This window comes from Echinops telfairi, unplaced genomic scaffold (genome assembly GCF_000313985.2).
Source record: "Echinops telfairi isolate 266 unplaced genomic scaffold, ASM31398v2 ScPeMD7_23;HRSCAF=83, whole genome shotgun sequence".
NCBI lineage: Eukaryota > Metazoa > Chordata > Mammalia > Afrosoricida > Tenrecidae > Echinops > Echinops telfairi.
In genome coordinates, this window is record NW_022103920.1 from 78,737,069 (window position 1) to 78,753,919 (window position 16,851).

The 16,851-nt window shown below is 45.3% G+C and overlaps 1 protein-coding gene across 1 annotated transcript in view; it reads left to right on the forward strand.

Moving 5' to 3' along the window:
- Positions 1–16,851, forward strand: part of DNAH11 (dynein axonemal heavy chain 11) — a 330,595-nt gene that overhangs the window by 158,656 nt on the left and 155,088 nt on the right. The window contains 3 exon segments of the mRNA XM_045288657.1: positions 706–854; positions 7,972–8,122; positions 11,811–11,942. Coding sequence (XP_045144592.1) covers positions 706–854; positions 7,972–8,122; positions 11,811–11,942 — 432 coding nt within the window.

Consider the following 16,851-nt stretch of genomic DNA (forward strand, 5'->3'; position numbering starts at 1 on the left):
CCGTGATGAATATATACATTGTTCATCATAAATACAGGTCTCAGAGATCTTTATACTTGGATGGGTTTCTATAGGATCCCTGATAATTGTGGTACTTTAGGGTCTAAAGAAAGTTTATTTTTTAATGGCATTCGAGCCTTTTCATGTAATTGACTTTTGCATGAAAAGTCTAGTATTTAGCTTACTAATAATTACCACGGTTATTTAAAGGCTGGCATTAATGAGTCCATGTTGGTGCATGTGGTCCTCAATCTTTATTCAGGCTGGGTGCAGAGCCTCTGGCGTCCCTGGCAGAGAGTACTTGCTTTGTGTTACTGAGCGCCAAAGGTTGGTGGTTCAAATTCAGGAAGGTGATCTGCTTCTGAAAGGTCACATCCTGAAAGCCCAGTGGAGCACAAGCACCCGGAAACCCACCTGGTGACCATGGGCCCGACTGGTTAGAGTCCCTCGATATGAACCAAATGGTTGTGCCCTCAACTAGCCTTCGACAGCTCTTTGCCCACCAGGCCTGGCGGTACCTTGGAGACCAGGCCTGGCAGTCTGCTTCTGAGCAGTTGCAGCCTGGAGAGCCCTGTGGGCTGGTTCTGCTCTGAGCACATGGTTCTGCCATGAGTCTTCCTTGACGTCTTGGTGGCAGCGAGGCACGGCCCCCATGTCGGCAGCATGTCTTTTGCTCACAATTGACGTCTGTGCTGCCCCATCCAGGTGCTGACCTTGGCCAGCAATGAACGTGTGGCCCTGACGGCCTCGATGAGGCTTCTGTTTGAGATCCATCACTTACGGACGGCGACGCCAGCTACTGTGTCCAGGGCTGGGATTCTCTATGTGAACCCACAAGATTTGGGCTGGAATCCGTGAGTAGAGTATTTCTTATTTAATCAGAGTTCGTGTACCACAATCGAATCCAAGTCATTCCTTTTGAAAATGAAAAATGTGTCATCGTTTGAAGACGCATTGAAGTTAAATTGATCAAGACCCATTTAAAGGTGATTGGCCCCCGCAGGTTGGCTGTTGAAACCCGCCTAAGCAGACCCAGGCAGGAAAGGCCCAGAGATTGGTTTCTAGGAAGACTGCAGCTGGGCAAATCCTGTGGGGCAGTGCTACTCCGCCAGCCACGGGAGTGCTTTGCCTCGGGGCCTGCCTCGATGGCAGCTTCACAACAGTGGGCCTTTGTTAGTACCTGAGCCCTATCATTGCCCACTCATCTTGTGCATACGCATCTTCCGTTGGATCAATGGCTAAGTCATAACAGTCGCTTGATTAGGCTGTTTTAGGACTGTCTCTACGGCCTCTGAGTGCCAGTAGCACTTGAAAGATTCGGTGGAACCTTGGGGAGGCTGAGTTTATGTGAGTGGGGGCAGAGCGTCCCAGGAGAGGAGGGTGTGTATGGCTGTACAGGTCGAAGCAACGGCGCTAAGCGGTACTGTGGAATTGGCAGAATTGGCTTATGCTTTGCCGTGAAACATCTCAATGACAAAATAAAATTTAAAAACAGCTCAGAGAGAGCACTTAGATATACACGCTTTGCTCAGCGAGCACATGCCTGTCTGTGTGTGTCTGTGGCATGCATACATGACCATGGGTAAGGCCTTGATGTCGAGCTGCTGTATGGTGTCCCTTTGCTTAGTCTCCAGATGTTATTCATCTCGGAGGTCCCTTGCCATCCCCAGGATTAGCAACTGGGCCCTGCAGGTGAGCACATGCTTTTGCCTGGCACTGTTGTGTCTGATGTCTTCTCTTTGCCCCACCCCGGGCCTGCTCTCCACCCTCCCTCCCCTGCTCTGCTTTCCTGAGGCTGCCCTGGTTGGACCACATCACAGGGCCCCTGGCCTTCTGGCCTCCGGTTGGGTTTGGCCCAGGAGGAGTCCTGGGAGGAGTCCTGGGGAAAGAGCGAGTGAGGTCAGGCTATTTCTGTCTCGGGCTCCCTTCCTGCAGGGTCAGGTTAGCATACCTGTGTTCTCCACTCCAGGTCACAGTTAGGATCTCCTATAATCTCACCGTAGGATTATTTTCTTCCGGGGCTCTTCTCTTGACCTTGCAGACGTAAGCAGAATCACCTTGCCTCTGCTATCACCCGGAGGCAAGGCCCTGGCCCTTGTGGGTTCTCTCCTCCCTCCCCACCCCTTTCTAAACAGGCGCCTTCTAGTGATCCTTCCCCTGTGATCCTCACTGGAGTTGGACATCTGTTTCCTGCCAGACCCCTGGCTGTTGCTGCTCTTTTTCTTTGTACGGATTTGATTTGCTCCTGAGAAATCACATCCCTTCACACTACCACAAAGCAAAGCTACGTCCAGGCTTGTGTGCAGAGCAGGGCTGGTTTTATGAGATAGGGCTGGTGGAAAGAATGATTGGTTGTTGTTATTATTATTTAAGAAGTCTAAACCTGGGTGGTGGTATTGGGTGCTAATGTCCAGCCTCAATCATATCACATGGAGAGACTCAAAAGTGCAGTCTAAAGCCCTCTTTAAAGAAAGACTTTCATCCAGTAAGTCAAAGACCACAGGATGGCTGAAGAGACACCCAAATTGTATTTCTAATGGAATTAGCTGCATCTTGACCATTAGATATATTTTTATGGATATTTTAATTTCCATGTATCTGTTCAAAGTTTCTATCTAGGGTCTTTTCCAAAATAGCGGGAAGCTGCCTTAAAGACTATATGTTTTATTATTTTAAAGTTTTTTATTAAGAAATCATTTTATTGGTGGCTCTTACAGCTCTTATAGCAGTCCATACATAAATTGTATCAAGTGTATTTGTACATATGTTGCCATCATTATTTTCTAAATATTTACTTTATATTTGAGCCCTTGGTATCAACTCCTCTTTTTTTTCCCTTCTCCCCCCTGGCCCCTTGATAAATTATAAATTATTATTTTCATATATAAATAGACCACTGTCTCCCTTCCACGACAGTTTCTATTGTTTGTCCCCCTGGAAGTGGGGGGTGGTGTGATTATATGTTGATCATTATGATCAGTTCCCCCTTCCTCCCCTACTCTCCCCTCCTTTCCCCTAGTAGCAATTCCCCCTTTGGGTATTGCTACTCCCATTCCTGTTCCTGGATTTCATGTGTCATGAGCCCTTAGCTCTTATCTGCACTTGTGCACCTGTTCCAGTCTATCGCACAGTGAAAGGCAGTACTGAGATCATGATAGTAGGGGGTAAGGAAGTCTCAGTGCTATATTGTACTTGGTTGACTCATCCCTTCCTTGTGATCCTTCTGTGAGGGGATGTCCCACTGTCTACAGATGGGTTTGAGGTCTCTGTTCCGAACCCCCTTTTTCTCAACAATATGTTTTTATTTGTTTTTGTTTGTTTTGGGTCTTCTGATGCCTGTTACCTGGTCCTGATGGCACCTCATGATCGCACATGTGGCTGGTGTGCTTCTTCCATGTGGGCTTGTTGCTTCTCTGCTAGATGGCTGCTTGTTTAACTTCAAACCTTTAAGACCCCAGATGCTATATCATTTGATAACCAGGCACCATCTGCTTTCTTCACTACATTTGCTTATGCACACATTTTGCCTTCAATGACTGTGCGGGGAGGGTGAGCATCAGAGAATGCCAGTTTATTAGAACAAAGTGTTATTGCATTGAGGGAGGGTATGAGCAGAATGGCTGAAGTCCATCTACTACTTCAGTGTATTGCCATATAAATATATGTACCTAGGCCAATACCGCTACTTTTATGAATTAATGTGTTTACATATGTACACATCTATGCTTATATCTCTATCCATAGCTTTGCTTTCTAGATCCTTCCTCTGTTTCCTTTTACCTTCCTCCTGCCCCACCATCATGCTCACCCTATTTCCACCTCTTAATAATTCCTCTCAGCTAGATTGCTGTTGCTCCAGTACCCCCAGGATCTCTGTGTCCTCCTTGTTGCTTTTAATCGCCTAGTTCCCTGTCTATGGCCTTGTTTACTCACCACTCCCTTCCCCCTCCTCCTTCTCCCCCAGTTCCCTCTGGGACCATCATCCTGTTGCTTTCTCCTCGAGCCTGCTTCCCATGCCTGTCTTATGTGAGTTGGCAAACCAACAATAACAGAGAATTCTATCTTTTATTTTGATTTTTTCACATTTTATTGGCATTTAATCCACATATCATACATTTCAATAGTCCAATCATATCCAGAAGAATTAGACAATCAAAAGACTATATATATTTAGGTACTCACTTCCCACCACCAGGAACTTACAGTAAACCACAAACAGCTATTCAGTTTAGATCAATATGCATTCTTACATTTCATATTTAATGGATATTTAACATGGATATGTACATGCATCAAGAGGCAGTTATGGGAATAGAACCAGTGAGCATGGCTTAAAATCAGCAAAGGTGTGTGTCAGGGTTGTATCCTCTCACCATGCTCATTCAGTCTGTATGCTGAGAAAATCATCAGTGCAGCTGGATTATATAAAGAAGGGTGCAGCATCAGAATTGGAGGAAGCCTCATTCACAACCTGCGGTATGCAAATAACACAACCTTGCTTGCTGAACGTGAAGAGGACTTGAAGCACTTTTTGATGAAGATCAAGGATTAAGCCTTCAGCATGGATTACAATTCAATGTAAGGCAGATCAAAATCCTCCCAACTGGACCAATAGGTTACATCATGATAAAGAGGGAAAAAGTTGAAATTGTTACTTGAATCTACAATCAGTGTTCATGTAAACAGCAGTCAAGAGATCAAAAGACATTGCATTAGGTAAATCTATGGCACAAGACCTCTTTAGAGTATTGAAGAGTGAGGATGTTACTCTGGTGTGCCTGACCCAAACCATGGTACTCTCCATTGCATCAGATGCATGTGCACGTTGGACCATGAGGAATAAGGAAGAAGAGATATATCTGAATTGTGCTGGCGAACACTACTGAAAATACCATGAACTGCTAAAGGACAAACCCATCTATATTAGAATAAGTAAGGCCAGAAGGCTCATTAGAGGCAAGAATAGCAAGACTTCATCTTACATACTTTGGACATACTGTCAGGAGAACCCAGTCCCTAGACAAGGACATTGTGTTTGGTAAAGTGGAGTGGCGCGGCAACAAACGGAAGGCCCTCAGTGAGATAGATTGAGAAGTGGCTGCATCAATGGGCTGTGCCCTAAGAAAGACTGCATTCCATTCCAATCTTACCCTATTGTTGAGGTTTACAACTGACTGAGAGTGATTACATAGTGTTAGGTCATCAGGGACTAGGAGGTGTTCACTGACAAACCATTGCAAATCCTGACGCAGCCAAGTTGACACAAAACCTAAATAGAGCATTTCTTCTTCTAAATTCTTTCAATATTTATTTTTATTCTAAATTATAGTGATAATGTTGTATATATAAAATTTTAAACAATTGTCAACCAAGATTTTTTTTATTTTTAATTCCCTGGACCCGCTGGTGTACTTGACCCCTATCACGGATCCTTTGGGGCTTGTTCCTATTTCCTTTTTGAAGTATAATCAGGGCTTATTCTGCCTCCTGGTTTATGAATGCATCTTCTTGCTATAGAACTTCGCACTGGTGGAGGTAATTTGTGCATCAGCAAGTTTTGCTTGTGGAAGCAGACAGGTTTTCCCTTGGACGTTTGGTCCCCAGCCAATGGAACCCTCAGCACACAGCCCACCTCTCTTTTCTAGGGCCGGTGTTGGGGCTCTTATTCCTAGCTGGACTTTCATTGCCCTTTCTCCTAACGGGAAGGATGGGGTTTTACGGGTGGGGAGGTGTGCCCCTTGGTATTGCCATCACAGCCCTTCTGCATATCCTATCACTGCACTGCTGCCTTTAAGAAAGGCGCCGAGAGGGAAGTTGTTTAATCCTCACACCAGCCTGCCAGCCTACCAAGTACATATGATTATCATGTCCATTTTCCGGTGAGAAAATTGAGGTCCGAGGGGGTCAAGGAGCTTGTTGGAGATTATACAGTTAAAAAGATGAAGCCCCGAGTAGAGCCGGTAGTCTGGCTGGATGGACCATTGTCTCCTCAGGCAATCCCCATGAAACCCTGCTGGCAAGACACGAGAGTGCTCAGCTGCTTACAGAAAGGTGGAGCTTTGAACCGAGCTAGTTGCTCCACAAGAGAGAGATCTGTTCCCCTAAAGATTTAAAACAAAACCAGTAAAATAAACCCCCAACTCCGTGCCATCAAGTCAAGTTTGCCTCAGTGGCCCAGCAGGACAGAGAAGACTGCTCCTTAGACTTCGGAGACAGACTACAGCTGTTCACAGGAGTAGGTGGGCTCTTTCTTTTCCCTGCAGAGTAGCTGGGGGGGGTGGGGGGGTTGTCCTGCTGACCTTGCTGACCTTGCAGTTAGCAGGCCAATGTTTCGTCCATGGAACCACTAGGTAACCTTCCCACAAAGTTAAAGCCCAGAAAACCCTAATGAGGAGTTCTACTCAGCCACTGTCCTCAGAAAGCTCTGGGTAGGTGCAAAGTGAGGACAATAAAGGCACTGAGTTGAATCAGCAGAATAACTGATCCACAGACTGGTCATAGCTGCCCCTGGCGATGCATCACAATGGACTCAGGGATACCTAACAACAACAAGCCAATGCTTGCTTGTTTGTTTTTTCATAGTAAGCTAGACATACGAAGTTTTCACCAATTCTTGGTTCTTTGTTTCTGTTGTTCATGTTAAACTCTACGTAGTGTGAGTTCACTTCCGGCAGCTGATGGAGCTGCCAGGTCAGCGTCCCCATTCGGTCAGTCACTCGCCAGCACTGTCCTGTCTTGCGGCAGGAGCCCCCACCCACCCACCCAGAGAAGTGCTCTGTCACGTTGCCAGCAGTCAGTGTGCCTCCAATGGAAAATGATTGCTCTTGGGCCTTCAAACATTTTGAAGAGAAGACGTTGTCTAAATCTAACCATTGTAGAAATGTATCTAAAACGTTCATAAAACCCTGTTACAAAACCTTTTGGAAAACAAAGGGAGGCTTCTGTTAGTCATCTTGCCTTGGTTTTTCTGAGCTGCTCAAATGTTTGAATCCTAAAGCAAGTTTAGCTGGACCTGGCCTGAGAATCCAGGTGTTCCTCTAAACTCAGCAAGAACTGAATTTATTATCACGGCTTCCTCCCCAGAGCTTCTGAGCAACTGATTGTTGTTGATGATATCGTGCAGTTGCAACCTAGAAACTCTGATGCATGCAAGGAAGGAAGGCTTTACGTTATTGCTGTTTCATGACTGTTAAGATATACTGTAGTTCGTGGTTATGCTTTGGACTGCGAACCCCAAGATCAGCAGTTTGAAACCACCATCTGCTCCCCGGGAGAAAGACAGGGCTCTCACAGCCTGTGACGGCCAGAGGGGCACTTCAACCCTTCCCTTAGGGTCCAGATGAGTCACAATCAGCTTGAGGGCAGTGAGAGTGGAGGGGAAGGGGGTAAATGTGCATGAATTGATAACATTTTCTAAGCTGTGGGTTTATATACAGGCATCAATGCGGAGATCTTTAGTTTGGGATCGGAGAGGCACTTATCTGAAGCTGACCTGCTTTCTAGTGGGGGGGGGGGTTGGTTTGCAATTGTCCCCCTGGGTCTTTCACCTTTTTATTTTTGAACAGATTTCTCATGACTAAACCATCGATGCCAATATTAATCAAGAAAAATCCCAAGCTGTTTCCATAAATAAGGCCTATGCCTCGCGCCTAGCTTCGGTCCTTTAGGAAGTGGCACCCTGCACTTCCTGATAAATGCTCCGTAATGGCCTACTTAGGCTCTATTATGTTTGACTTCTAAGTGCTATTAGGAGTTTCTTTTACGTTCTTTTCATTAAGGCAAAATGGCCATTAAGACGCGTTTTTAAAGGGCCGTTTTAAAATATTTGCAAATTGCGACGTAGCATGCGCTCCCTGAGCGTGTCCCTGAAGTGCTGCGCCCAGCTGTGTTGAAGGGCGCTGCTTTTGACTGGGTGACGCTCGGCCTTTGAACCCTCACACACCATGAAAGCTTCCCCGTGCTCTCTTTCAGGTATGTGGCCAGTTGGATAGACAGAAGGCGGCATCAATCAGAAAAGGCCAACCTAACGATTCTGTTTGATAAGTATGTTCCTGCCTGCTTGGAGAAACTGAGAACCAGCTTTAAAACCATCACTTCCATCCCTGAGCCCAGCCTGGTGCAGGTCTGTGTGTGCTTGTAGGTGGGGCACGCTCGCCCTGGCCCCCACAGGCCAGCGTGCCTTGGCTAAGGGGACAGGAAGGGTCTGCTTGGTCAAGAAGAAGGAAAGATTTCTGGAATTGTTTGGTTGTCCCGCCCTGTCCCCTCCCCATAGTGTGTGTGTGTGGTATTTTGTAAACACATTTGCAACAAAGCATATTTTGCCACTTCAGCCTTCTTCACATGTGCAGTTTATACTCGGCGTGTTATACAACCGTCTTCATCTGTTCTCAGCTTTCTCATCCCCCTCGATAGACGCTCCTGGTCTGTCTGCTAAGCATGGCATCCTTTGATCCTTTCCCTTCCCACCTGCCCATCACCACTGAAATAGGGCTGTAGCTCATTGGTACTCACCTGTTCTCAATGACATCATCGACGTGGCCGCGCGTCGGCCTCATACCTCTCACACGCGGTTGCCGCTGGGTGTGTGGTTGGTGTCTTCCCTGGATCGTGAACTGGAAAATGGAACTCACTCAAAGCTCACTGCCTTCGAGTTAGATCCCAGACTGCCCGGGACCCTGTGGGGCAGAGCAGAGCTGCCCCTTTGCATGAACAAGGCTGTAAATCTGAACAGAAGCAGCCGTGCTTTCGTCCCTCGCGCACGGGGAAGGCACGATGTGTGTTCATTGAGTCCCCTGTTCCCGCCTCATAGCATTTAATGCCGCCCTGGTGGCATGGCAGTGACATGTCGGACTGCTGACCTTGAGGTCGTCGGTTTGAAACCGAGCCAGCTCTGCAGAAGAAAGACGCGGCTTTCTACCCCCCGGGAAGAGTTACCGTCTTGGAAACTCACGGGGGCAGTTCTTTTCTGTCCTCCTAGGGTCACTGTGGGTCGGCCTCGACTCGAAGGCAGCCAGGGTCACGTTGCTTTCTTTGTTTTCCAAGAATATTTGAACAGAATTACAACTGAGTTCTAGGGGCCTTATTTACTTGTGTTGTCTCAGTTACTTGCCCCAGAAGGTGCTCAGCAGTGGGCCTTTTGATGGAATCAAATCAAGCAGCACAGTTTAGAATGTCAGCTGAGAAGAAGGGGGAACATGGGGATTCTACTGCCAGCTTGTGGCCACCCACCCGCCTTCCACGGTCTGTCCCTGTCCTTGACCTCCCTTCTCCTCCCCAAAGCTTCTAGAGGCCATGGCAGTGTAGTTGAAGGGGGCATCATTTCCCAGGGCTGGTTTTTTTTTCTCATCCTAACTCGTGAGGCAGCTGGTAAGAGAAGGGTACATACGCTACGTTGTCATGGAAGCAAGTGAAAACAATGCACAGCACACGGAAATGAAGGCTGTGATCTTAGTCAGCATGAAGGAACAGTGTCCCTGGCCTGTGGAAGTATACAACTTCACAAAAGGCTTCACAACCAAGAGAAGCCCTTTCCCCACAGACCCTGTGGAAGCAAAATCAACTTCTAAGGACTTTGTTACCATTAAGTAAGTTCCTTGTTACCAAATGTGTTTAAAAGCGAAATTAGAAAGAGTTACCAGCATAATAAGAAGAGAAAGTTCAGGATTTGGGGGATAATTCACACACCAATTAAGTAAACGCTAGTCTTCAACAGTAATTATCTGAGGTATAATTTATTTCTGAAAGCAGGTCTGAATTTATTCATAATGAATTAACTATGTGCTTAGTCTAATTAGACTTCCTCTGGTGTCAAACTTGCAGAAAGCAGGACCGTGTTTTTTCTCGGGTTGACTTGTGTATTTGTGTGATTCTCTGTGGTGTGAACGTTTTCATTCAAGAGTAGTGTGAAACGAGGTCAGTGGGAGTTGACGTGACTTCTGCCGCACTCCCTCCTTTGTAGCGTTCAGAATGTCACTCCAGCCCCGGGTCCTTTTTCACCTCTTTCCTGTGGTTTACTTATTACAGTGGGAATTGGTGCCCAACCAGGGTATAAAGGAGGCATAGAGGTCAAGGAACTTTGTTACCCAACATATGAAATACCTTGAACTTGTAGTTTTAGTGATGGGTATCCATTCTTTCAGAAAACACATGGCAATGAGTGTTTGTTCACTGTTGGCCTGAGGCGCAAAATACTTTTCTGAAGGATTCTGTGTAGCATAAACTAGAGAAGCAGTGTTTTGTGTCATTAGAGTTTTCAACTCAAATAATTGTGCCACCGTCACACCCTTCAGTCGCCTCTGTTTGATCTTGACGTTGCTTAGAACAACATGGCCTTACTCAGAAATGACAGAGCCCTGGAGTTCTGCGTTATTGCTCTTGACAAAATATCGGTGAGCTTTATTTCATTAAAAGGTAATTTTGTTTGATAAATAAAGCACAAATGCTAAATAATGGAAATCAAGAGAGATTTAAAAACACAACAGGTATTCAACTATTTAAGTTAAAACACATTGGAAGATTATTTCCAAGACCCCGTTTCCATGTTGATTGTGATTCCCCACCACCCTCTTCATGACCAGCAAGACGGAGCGTGCATGGTCCAGACGGGTGGCTTCCACTGCTCAGGGTCTGAAAAGGACAAAAATCCATTGTTGCCTCCAAACACTGGGGCCAGGGCACCTTCAGCTTTTGGGGACCAGTGACTATGTTCACAAATATATTTGTGCTTCAGAGAATTTGCCAGAAAGTGTGCTTATTTCTGGTTATGGGTTCATTTGGCAAAGCCCTTTGTACCTGCCACGTCCGTTGCTGATGTGGCCCTGAACGCAGGGCTCGCTTAAGACCAGCATAGTGCACTGTACTTCACCTGCCGTGTGTGAAGGACAAGTTCCTGAACAGCATTTATTTCTTCCCCAGTTATATTTATCCTGGTGTCTAAATTATGCCAGCGGCTAAGGCTGCCAGTGTGACATTCTAAATTTATGACAACAGGTGGGAAAATTACTGTCAGAGTACTAGAGGAGAGTAGTTGATGTAAATGTGCAACAGTTTGAAAATCATTACACAAGTGCTGTTCAGACAGTGGGGTCGTGCGCATTCACGATCATTGATAGTCACTCCCAATGAGACTGGAGTCGCACTGTTTGATAAGGAATACTGTCGTGAGCATCTCTTTTAGGGGGACATTGGGTTATCAGATACTCTGTTTTGTGATGATTCTCTATTTTTTAAAAGGTGATAGAGACCCATTCCTTTTTTTCTCTTTTCACTTATATGTATTTCAGTGTTTATGGTAGTTTTTTTTTATTGTAGTAGCTATATATGTAGCAGAGCATTAGCCATTTCAACATTCTTCACCTGTAGAACTTGTTCAACCATTATTTATTTTAGATTTTTTTTCATTCTCCTTAACAGAAGCTCAGTGTCCCTTAAGCTGTGAGTTCCCCTTCCCCCGCTTTCGTGGTAACCTCTAACCTCAGATCTCTGTAGACTCCCCTAGTCTTGATATTTTATCTATATGAACTCTTACAATATTTATTTCTCACAGTGTTTATTAATTGGGAAACATAATTTTTGAGGGTTCTGCCCGTCCATAGTTTGTTATTATCTAGAAGACCGCATTATTTAAAAGGACAAACGTTTTCCACCATTGACTTGGGAAATCCACGGCAGTGATTTCTGTCTCTGCCAACGTCCCCAGCCAACAGAAGTGAAGGAGGCTCTCCCCAGTGGACTTGTAGAAAAGACCTAAATCTGTTCCCCGGTTTTAAGAAATGTTGGTCTCAAATGAACGGCTGTTTCTTTTTCATTAGACGGTTTGTGCTCTTTTGGAGTGTTTGTTGACCCCTGAAAATGTGCCTTCAGACAGCCCCAAAGAAGTGTATGAACTCTACTTTGCCTTTGCTTGTATCTGGGCATTCGGAGGCACTCTACTTCAAGACCAGGTATGTTTAGAAGTCATTAACCGAACCGGTTTTCTTCTTTGAATATTAAAACGTGAATCTCCTTTAAATCCCTGTTCTCTGCTAAGCCTGTATATTTTCTGGGTCACCTGTCAAAGTCATGGCCTTCAACCCACTCTCTCTGAGCCCCAGGTTGGCCATTGGCAGCTGCCTCTGGAGCATTGCCAGCAGGAAAGTCAGACCCATTGTCACGAGGTGGGACCCTTCATCCGCCCCGTGTCATGCCACCTCCTTACTCTTTCTTTTCGTCAGTGATCCACCAGAGGAACTCCAGGCAAAAACCGGGGAGACACTCTTTCTCCTTGGCTAAACACCTGATGATCTTCAGATACCTTTGATTTCACTAATCAAGTAACTGTCAAGATGGTCTTCTCTTCTCCAACCCTGCGACCTTCATTCAGGAGCACATCATTTTTAGAAGGCCCTGGGCCCCCATAATAACTTTCGGAGAGGTCTCCATGTCTATAGGCTTTCATACTGCTAATTAGTCACCCATACCATTTCCAGGGCAGTCACCCACAAACCACAGTCAAACTGGCCCATTCTTTACATTGGTCTTCACTCTAGCTGGAGGCAAAATTCTGCCATATCTGCCACCATTTCTGGCAGAGACCAGTCCTGGCTTCGGATTTCGTGCAGGCAACCATTTCTTGATTTTTTTTAAAAGTGCACACACACACACACCATGCACGCCAACTGTTTGCACGTTCCCCATCAAAGTCAGACTGTTCTAACTTCAGAACTTTACAGAGACTTCCAAATGCCTCTGCACATATAGATGATCTGATGTCATCTTTACAATAATCCCTCTTCAAGGTACCCGCGTCATGCAGATAAGGAAAAGCTCCGAGAGGCAAAGCAATGTGTCCGAGGTCATGTTGATGGGAAATGACAGACCCTGGATTCCCACCCTTGTGGATCTGTCTCCGAAGCCCATGCCCGCTGTGGTGCCCCTGCCCTGCTCTCAGGCATTGTGTTTCCAAGGGTCGCCCTGAACATGTGTGTTTCAATTCGGTGACAAGCCTATTTTCCAGGCTTCCCTGGATGTTTCCAAATGTCAGCCCCAGAATGACGTTGACAGATACCCTAGCCTTCTGCCCATGGCCGATCCTAAATAAGCAGTTGGCATCAATGGGTGCTGGTTCCGCTTCTTGTCATTAGGTTACCATCACTCATCTAGTTAAATCTGGGGTTCATTTGGCTTCCTAAATCTTACTTTATCCCTTCGCAGAATCCATGGTTTCTTATCAGCGCTGGGTTGGCTTCATGTGGTTTTCTTGAAGGGGGTTCTTGTAGTATTTCATTCACGCACAATTTGCAACCCATGTGTGCAGCTTTCTAGGTCTTCATGGAAGCCACCTAGAGAATCTTCCCGTTGCTGATGGTTTTCTCAAGGTTTCTCCTTTTCCAGGATTATAAAATAGGTAAACATGGTATGAGCAGGACATTGACAGAGGAGACCTCTCCATTCCTATCATAATTCCCCACTTTCCTCCCAGCTGATCCACTTACAGTTGCCCCACCCCCTTCTCGCGGTCATCCCAGCAGCAGCTGGGGCATCACAGGGATAGCCGGGCCTTCCCCAATGGACAGTCAATCCCATCGTCATCCTTAAACCTTTACCACGTCTCTGGCTAGGAAACATTCAGAAGAGAGGTCATGAGGTGGCAACCTGGGTGGAGCAGACACAGAAAATGTGCCTAGGGATAAAACTCAAGGCCACAGTCATTGCTGTTCAGGCTATTCCAACTCACAGCAGCCCTAGAGGCCAAGATAGACCCATGCTGTGGATTTCTAAGCATGTGACTCTTTAGGGGAGTGGAAAGCCTCTACTTTCTCCCTTCTTACAGAGAGCTGTTCAATACTTTGAGTGCCTGCCACGTGTCGGGCAGTGTGCTGAGGGGTTTCCATAGACTATCATTGCATCTTCCAAACAATAAAATATATGGATAGGTACAACAGTGACACTTCTTTTTTTTCCCCTTAAAGTATGAAACTGAAGCCTGGAGAAATAAGCTAACGTGCTTAAGAGCACAAAGTTAATTAGGGACAGCCATGTTTAAATTGTAGTGGACTCACTCAGGATTTGTCCTTTTAATCCAGGCTGTTGCCAAGATCCTGCCAAATGCATCTCAGATCCACTCCCTCCTCTAAATCACCATCCTTTCTCAAGCTTTCACAAGCTCCTCTAAATCGCCATCCTTTCTCACCTGGCCTCTGAAGTGTAGTCATCCTCACTGGTCTGTCTGTTTTTTTACTCACCCCTGTATTCCATTATTCATTCAGCAACCAGAGAGAGATTTTAAAATGCAGATTGGATCATGTTATTCTCCAGACTTTAAAACACTTTCATAGATTCGCACTGCCTTCATAATGTATTTTTTTTTAATTTAATACTAGTTGCATGACCTCTGGATCTGACAGAGCCTATCTCTCTGTTCTCCCTCTACTACGTTCCCCTCGCTCACTCACAGTTCTTCAGCTGCACTGGCCAATTGCTGGAACAAACATGTTATTTCCTACCACAAGACCTTTGCTTTAGCTGGCTTCTTCCTGACCCATCTCTCTAAAGTGTACCGGTTCTCAAAGATGGCTTCTCGGTGCATCCATTTGAAAATTGGACAGCCCCATTACTGTTGCAGATAACAAACTTTATTTTCAGAGAACGGACATTTTTATTTTTTTACTTCTGTATTTCTTGGCTTAGCATCTGCCTCTCCACCATTTTATCCCCATGTCAACCCTTTACCCCTCCATCTCTCCCAACGATTAGGAAAGTAAGGATTCTGTTTGTTTTCTTCTCTTAAGCAACAGATGCATTTTGGTTAAATGAATTGATGAATCAAAAATTTGTCAATAAAGGCAAAGCCATTTTACTAGAATGGTTAGAGCGTGTATATTTTGATGCAACTAAGAACTCCCTGCCATCAAGTGGGTGCAGACTCATAGTGCCCCTCTAGGACCGGGTAGAGCTACCTCTGTGAGTTTCCTAGCTCATCACACTTCACAGCCCTAGGAAGCCCTGTCTTTCTCCCACAGAGTGGCTGACAGTTACAAACGACTGACTTCTACGTTAACAATTCAGTTGAGTAACCACTGCGGCACCAGGACTCTTTGGATGCACCCAGAAGGTGGCAGGTATCCTGCCCACAGAGAATGGTCCACGAACTTCATTTGAGACCAGCGTTGGTAGGGTTGATAACATATCCTATGCCCCTGATCATTTAAATGGAGATCTATTGGAGCATGTGATCAGCTGGTTTGGAACTTAGTGGAGCAGACTCTATGTGCAGACTGTCTCAACCCAGTCTCCCCTCCAGCCGTCCTCTCACCACATGTGTGGCCCAGTACATAGTATGACCCCAGAGTCCAAAGGCAGAAGGACATCAGAAGAAAAGCAGGTTGAAGAAATTTCTCTGGTGAAAAATGGGAGATAAAGTCTTGAATAATTATGAGACTGCTGCAGATAATAGGCACACTGTATTGCTAGGGTTCACCAAGAGTCTCTATGCTAGATGGCCCCATGGACATAGAATTCACGGCCAGGTCATTCTGTGGACATAGATGTCACTACGCCATCATCAAGCCCGAGACCAGAAGTACCAGGTGGTGCCTGGCTACCACTACCTGCCAGTTTGACCAGAGACAGAATAGAAAGTCTCAAGTAGAATGGGAGGAAAATATGCAACAAAATCCAAATTCCTCATTAAAAAGGACTAAACTTTAACTGGGCTGATGGAAAATAATAGAAACCCCAAAACTATTGTCCTAGACACTTTTTGAACTAGGAACTGCAGTTCCCCCAAGAGGTCACCTTTCAGTCAAATATTGGATCAGCCAAAAATAGTGTCACTTCTGAATCTATGCTTCCCTAAACAATCATCTCTAGGAGGCCAGCTGGCGAACACCAACCCAAATGGGAAAGTCAGACTCTAAGGAGGTAGAGGGAAGCTAGATGGGTGAAAACTGAACAAACAACGGAAATACTGAGCATGCCAACAGGTGGTTTTTAAAAAATGTAACCAATGCCATGGAATAATTAAATGGGAACCCAATTTGCTGTATAAACTTGTATCTAAAATACATATTTTTGTAAATATCTCACTTACAAATAGAAAATTGGATTCCAAACCTGATCTATTATTTTATAACAAGCCCTAAAGTTTTGGGATGAATGAATGTGTACATAATTAGTTTTTTTGTTTGCTTTTTAAGAATAAAAGCCTAAATTAGGCCAGGTCATCTTCTGGATATTGAAAGGTTTTTGATGGTTGACTGTACACAGGAACCAGGTCTCTCTTGTCCAAATTGTAATCTTGAATCGAAGAAATGCCATCTGAGCTGGTCATGTTAACGATAAGCACCGGCTTTCTGCTTTTGTTGAGCTGCTGTCTCAGAAACCCACAGAAGCAGTTCTACCTTGTCCTGTAGGATCACGGTGAACCAGAACTGACTTGATGGCAAGGGAGCCTCTCTGCCACTGTGGGTTTGTCTGGCCGACAGGAGAGGGTCTCTGTGAGTTCTGCCTGCGAGAAAACCAAGACCATGTCTGTCTGCCCTCTGCCCCTCGTGGAAGTCATTTCAGATTGAGAGTTCAAAGATCAATAAAATTATAAAAATTAATGGAGAGAATAAGATGAAGTAGCCAAGCATTTGCTTTCCTAAGTAAGGACATTTGCAAAAAGTGACCACCTACTTAGAACAGAGGTTGTATGTTGTTGCGAAAAGATCCAGGAAGATTATAATCTCAGAATATATAGGAAAGTATAGAAATGGGATACCACTGACAATGTTTAAAGCCCTCTAATGTTCTTATATACCTAATCTTACCACTAACGGATATATCAGTGAAAATCCGCACTCACGGTTGCTAACCAGTGGCAGGTCTGAC